General features: G+C 35.4%; 1 protein-coding gene across 1 annotated transcript; it reads left to right on the top strand.

Moving 5' to 3' along the window:
* Positions 1-689: 689 nt before the first annotated feature.
* On the top strand, positions 690-6,517 carry hax1 (HCLS1 associated protein X-1). Its single transcript, XM_067411715.1, has 7 exons — positions 690-870; positions 1,896-2,152; positions 3,242-3,465; positions 3,986-4,049; positions 5,459-5,580; positions 5,705-5,825; positions 6,019-6,517. The coding sequence occupies exons 1-7, from the start codon at positions 800-802 to the stop codon at positions 6,081-6,083; spliced, it is 924 nt and encodes a 307-aa protein (XP_067267816.1). The 5' UTR covers positions 690-799; the 3' UTR covers positions 6,084-6,517.

Here is a 6,517-nt window from a genome sequence, read left to right as displayed (position 1 = left end):
AGTTGACACAGCCCATTTTAAAAGGTCAAGTTTGTGGGTTACTCAATTCATTTTTTGCATAGAAAAAGCCTTAGAGAATTTCTAACATGCATCTTGTGATGTTAGTCAAATTATTGCCATACATGAAACGCATTTAGAAGGCCATAGAGCAGTAGCAGTTGGGAAAACTAATTTGCTTACTGACAAATATTCAGAGCAATTTGAGGTGGTAGGTCTCAAATGAATAAGCTTTTCTTGCCTTTCAAATAACATGAAATCATCCATAAATATTATTGCCACACATTGTAGTTAAGTTGATGAATTTGTTTTACTCTTATGTAATCCAACAAAATATTTTGTGTACACAAGTGGCAGGGAAGTGGAGAAATCCCTTTTATACTCTAAAGTCTTTTATTGATTAAAGTTTACTAATGAAGAAACTATTGGTGAAGAGTCATAAAACAGAAATGTAAACGCGTCCCTCAGGAATGTGTAAACGATGAATATGAACTTTGCGCAAGTCTTATTTCGCAACATATAATAATGCTACTGGATATACAATTTATTCTTTGATTGTTATAATTACCTTTTTTAAAAAAACAAAACATTTTAAAATATTGCAGAGCTTGTTTTAATAGTCGATAATGACGTAGGCGCATGCGTAAATGCAATGTTCGGACTTTTATTTTGAAATGTGTTTTCCGGAAGCAAGTGGAAAGATCTCGTAGGTTTTCCTCGTCCTTCCACCTATGCTGGGTCTCTGATGCAACTGTTTGTTATGGTGCCATTTGTGAAGGATCCCTGGATACTGTGTCCTTAAATGAGCGTATTTGATCTGTTTCGTGGGTTTTTCGGGGTTCCCGGTGGTCATTATCGTGGTGATGGCCGCAGGTGAGTCTGTCTAAGAGTTCAAGTTTGAAATGTCACCTGCGAGTTGACTAGCCACTATGTCGTATATTATATCAAACTAATTATTAATTATAATATATGTTAAAAAGTTTTGTATAGTGTTATAAAATGACATCCTTGACATTATTTCTTACCTCTTATTGCTTTTATTCGTAGATGTTCCTATATTAGTGTAAATTGAAGTATGCTTTATGGCTGTTTTATACAAATAAACTTTATAGATCATTGTGATGTTTTAAAGCATTTTCGTTTGTCAATACAGTTATGAATGCTTTTGTAATTAATTTCTCAAGTGCAGAATTTCTGTGCAATTTTACTCCCCGTGGAGCCATATGGAACACAATACAAATTCTCTTTCAGTTTTACTTTGACACATCAGGACATAAATAACAGAGGGCTGGTGCTAAAAACGTAATCTATGAATATTTCTAAATTATATTATAGTTTTGATCATCATTATTATCATAGAATGTGAAAAATACTAAGGAAGAATGAACCAGCCTCAGATGACATATTATTATACACACACACACACACACACACACATTTTACATATATATATATATATATATATATAATATGTGTATATATATATATATATATATATGTGTATATATATATATATGTGTATATATATATATATATATATGTGTATATATATATATATATATATGTGTATATATATATATATATATATATATGTGTATATATATGTATATAAAGCTTTCTATAGAAATTAAAAAGGTAATAATTAGGTGCATCTGGTTTCTTATGCATTTATTTATTTATTTTTTAATATAAAAAAAAAAACATGTTAGGCTACCTGTCACTTGAGTTTACTCCTTTTTTCTTTTAAATGAAATAATTGTTTTTTAATGTTTTAAAACTATGAAAAATGTAAAGATTTGGCTGGAAGTGTATTTATTATTCCTGCACTGTTCCAGATTAATACACTACAGTGACTTTTAGTTAAGACTGGTTTGCTAATTTAAATCTGTTTTGATAAGGGACCCCTTCTTTGATGGGATGATTCATGAAGATGATGATGATGAAGATGAAGACAGTGACGGTGGATTTCACTATGATGACTTTAATAGGCCACGTCAGGACCCATTTGATGATGCCTTCAGATTTGGTTTCAGCTTCGGGCCCGGCGGGATGCGCTTCGAGGAACCTCAGCTGTTCGGCCAGATCTTTAGGGACATGGAGGAGATCTTTGCAGGTCTAGGTCAATTTGATGAGCACCATGGCTTTGGACATAAAGGTTTGTTTGCTCTGTTCCTCAAGTTTATGTATATTTGCACATTTTGCAGGGATTTTTTTCTGTTTTGTGCAAAGTATACATCTTGCATAATTTAATTTAGATTTTATAAGCTGAGTAGAATCACAAATTTAATAAATTATATTCATATATCACAATGATAAGACAAAAGGTGTCAGGAAAAAATAGTTATTCACACGGGTACGTTTAACATTGTCAACATGATCCCCGTTCACACCAATCCACAAAAAAGACTAAAAACGCTGTATTAATCATTCCAGGACAGTAGTTGGCGGCATCAATTTGTAAAGAAACACTACGCATCTATAGGCCGAACACGTAATACCCATGCGCATGACGTCACAGTTTTTACAAAGTCATGTTTTTGTTGTTTACACAGAGACAATAACTGTATAGTTTTCAAAAACTTGCACTTTGAAACCTGTTTTCAAAAGTTTGCATTCCCAGGCCCTCAAAATGGCATTGTCGTGTAAATGAGCTGCCAAAGCGCACAAAAAGTTTTCCTTTGTTGTGTAAATGGACCCTAAATATACTGATAAGAAAAGTAACAAAGGGCAATAATAAATTTAAAAAAAAAATTCAAAGAAAGAAAAAAGAAGGAAAGAAAAGGGTAAGGATGACACTACACATGTCTATGTAATATGAGGATTATTATAGTTAACTAAAACTAAAGCCATAAAAGTTGTTACTTGAAATAAAATGAACATTAACTGAAATAAAATAAAATATACAAAATCTTAAACTTATTTTATTTCAGCTAATTGCAGAAAGAACATTTCTTATTTTCATTTAAATTCATTGATGTACTTTTGAAGAAAAAAAAAATAAATATAAAATATTCCAATCAAAATATTAATAAAAATGTAATAGTCTTTCAATGATCCTAAAATAACACTGATTAATCTATTCCAGAAAAGGGCACCAAATTTTAGAGAAGAGCTCAGGCTTCTGTCTCACTGTAAATCTAATCTTTTCCATTTTAAATTGAAGGAGAAAAAAAAATCAAAAGCCCACTAGCGATAGCAATGCATTTTTAATATAAGTCACTAACTCCTGCTGCTCTCTGCTCAGGTGTCCCATCAATAGAAGCTCCGCCTCCTCAGGAAGGTGTCGAGAAAGGCAGGAGTGGAGCAGGAAGTAGTAACCCGTTCAGAGATTTCATGCTGAAGTCTCCTGAGAGCTCACCCAACAATCCACCCCTCCCTCCCCCCTCTGTGGCACCAAAGGACAAGGATTCCTCGTCTCCACAAGGTCCCAGCAGCCCCTTTGGTCCCCAGTGGAGACCCTTCTCAAAGGTGAATCGGAGTGATTCAGTGCAGTTTTAGAGCAGGGGTGTCCAATCCAGCTCTGTCCTGCAGAGTTTAGCTTCAGCTCCAATAAAACACACTTGAACCAGCTCATAGACTGTGTCTGAAATACTCGCATACTCTCTTGAGTAGGTACTGATTTTGTATAAGCACTAATGTGTGAATGTGTGTAGTATGAATGTAGTCCACACAGACTACATTCAGCATGGTGCTTCACCGGAAGTAATTGGTCATCCAGGTCATTTTTGCCTACTCTTTTATGAGTACTGTGAATTCATATGTACTTCTTTTGTCACATACTGTTTTTAGCCTGTTATATAGTAGGGATGTATGGGATTATGAATTCAGCCAAGCTTTTACAAAGCATAATAGAAACTTCCCGGCCAGTGTGTGAGACAAGTTGTGCTAAACTCTGCAAGAAAGTGGCTCTCCAGGAGCAGGTTTGGACCCCTGATATAGAGTCTTTCCATGCTGGTTTCTCACCTGATTGTCTTCATTTTATTTTTAGTTTCATGATCTTTGGAAAGATAGTCTATTAAGACCGAGGGAGAATGAGAAAAAAGAGGATGGAGGTAATGTATTTTGCACTATTCTTATTAGTGTTCTGACAAAAAAATCACAATTATTCAAATCAAGTTATAGGCCTAATTTTTGTAATTCACAAATAAGTTTAGATACTCTATTGTTTGACATGCAGACACTTCAAATAAAAGAATAGTAGATCACTGCAGTATGACATGTCAGACTGCAAAGGGGATTAAAAGACACTTCATATTCAGTAATATTATCGATTTGACTACATTGACACTATTGGATGCATACATAACTTTGACCATTCGCCGGGAGTTTGATTGACAAGCGATCTAACCAGTCATAACGCCGAATCCGCCATTTTGTCCGACAAAGCAGTCAGGAGTTAGAAGATTAACCTCTGTGGACTTGAACTTGAAAAATGGTGTGTATTTACGTCTTTCCGTGTTTTAAACAACATTGCTTCTCGTGTTTTTTTATTTCATTGTGCTCTTTGCTCCACAATGTTTTCTTCACTCTGTGTGGCGTGACAGTGCCAGGGCTTGTCGGACAAAGCAACAGTAACTAAGAGGGGCGGGTCTTTGCGAAGGGTCAATTGAAAAATATATCACGGAGTAAAGAGGACACTGACAACACATTGACAGACAAGACAGAGCAGGTTACTTATGATATTAAACCAAGTCCCTGCTTTCAAACTGTATAATTTTTTTTTTTAAGAAATTCGAACAGTAAAAAACGTTTTGTGGCTCTTTAATGTGTCGTGACAGATCGCTGTAGCGCCTCAGCTCAAGCGGCTCGTGAACCAATCATCTCTTCCTACTAGTTAATTTATAGCATCAAATAAACATGAGAAGGAATGTTGTTTAAAATGCGGAAAGACATAAATACACACAATTTTTCAAGTTCAAGTCCACCGAGGTTAAACCTGACTGCTTTGTCGAACAAAATGGCGGATTCTGCGTTATGATTGGTTAGATCGCTTGTCAAACTCCCTCAATTGAGCTGGATGATGACTCTGTTGTCTTCTGTAGAGCTGCTTTATAACTAACTTTATTTCATTATTGACGAATTTTGCAACATTGACACTGAATTATTGAACTGAAATAATCAAAATTGAACTGACTCAAGCTGAGTAATGACTTGTTTTCTGTAGAGCTGCTTATAGCTGAATAGAACTCATTTCACTATTGATGAACTCAATCAACACTGAAGCTGAATTACTGTGAAGCTGCTTTGAAAAAATCTGTATTTTATGAAGTGCTAAATAAGTAAAGCTGACTTGACAAAGAAATGTTATTTTCATCTTATCCATGATTATTGTGATATCAATTCAGCCTTTTGAATAAATAGGCCTTGATTCCCTAATTTCTTGCTTGATATCCAGTTGATGCGAATCCTATAAATTGTCTTTGGTTTACAAAACCCGTTTGTCTTCTGGCTCCACCTTCAGATCTGGACTCACAGGTGTCTTCAGGTGGGCTGGATCAGATCTTGACTCCAGCACCTTCACAGCCAAAGACAAGGTCATTTTTTAAGTCCATCAGTGTCACCAAGGTGGTCAGACCAGATGGAGTGAGTGATCCTGTATCATTTTATCCTCAAAAGTATTTCTGATTACAAATCGTAAGGCTCAAAATATGCCACGCATGTCCAGATTGTTTTTAACAGGTCTGATTGCATTTGTGTGTGTGTGTAGACAGTAGAAGAAAGGCGAACAGTCAGAGATGGTGAAGGTAATGAAGAGACTACAGTGACCATCTCTGGGGGTCCAGGTGGCCAAGATGGGCCACAAGATCAGTCTGGTCCTCTCATGCCAGGTTAGTCAACTCTTTTCCCTGTGTGTAATGCATGGTCTTAAAGGTAAAAGATAAAAATTGTATTCAAAAAGCAATCTGGTTTCTATAGCGAGTAAAGACATTTTAAAATATCAGGGTTATATTCCTCATGCTTTTACAAGACACTTTTGATTCTTGAATAATCACCCAGTAACGTATTTTCTGCGTCTTTCAGGTGGTTCTGACATGCAGGATGATTTCTCAATGTTTTCTAAGTTCTTCAGAGGTTTTCGAGGCTGAAAGAGCTCAGGACACAAACTGAAGGACAGTGTCTTTCTCAGCAAACCCACCAACTGCAAGCTCCAATAATAATTAGTACATTTTGATTGAATTCTTCAGTGTGTATGTGGAGATCCAGTCTTGATTATGTGAGCGAACAACAATTATTTGCTGCCACAGAATGACACTATAACTCTGCGTACTTCTTTCTTTTGAATATAATTTCCATTAAAGGATATATAACTAATTATATCAGTATCCTGAACTTTGGGTCAGTTGTTGAAGCAAGTGTTCTGAAATGGACTGCCACATTTTTAGTTTGTGGTTAAAGAAGATCCGTTGGATTTCGCCACGTAAAGATATTGCAGATGATGGACCGGAGTATAATATATATAAACTCTATTTTTAACGGTGTTATCGCTCTGAGTGAAATAAAGAAAAAAAAAAAAAGAGAT

This window comes from Chanodichthys erythropterus, chromosome 15 (genome assembly GCF_024489055.1).
Source record: "Chanodichthys erythropterus isolate Z2021 chromosome 15, ASM2448905v1, whole genome shotgun sequence".
NCBI classification, from domain to species: domain Eukaryota; kingdom Metazoa; phylum Chordata; class Actinopteri; order Cypriniformes; family Xenocyprididae; genus Chanodichthys; species Chanodichthys erythropterus.
The sequence above is the reverse complement of the archived record's forward strand: the minus strand, read 5'-3'. Positions and strand labels throughout refer to the sequence as shown.

Coding starts and splice junctions, on each gene's coding strand:
- hax1 (XM_067411715.1), top strand. CDS start 800: ATGAGCGTATTTGATCTGTTTCGTGGGTTTTTCGGGGTTCCCGGTGGT. Junction 871..1,895: donor TATCGTGGTGATGGCCGCAG/GTGAGTCTGTCT, acceptor TGTTTTGATAAG/GGACCCCTTCTTTGATGGGA. Junction 3,466..3,985: donor AGTGGAGACCCTTCTCAAAG/GTGAATCGGAGT, acceptor TTTTATTTTTAG/TTTCATGATCTTTGGAAAGA.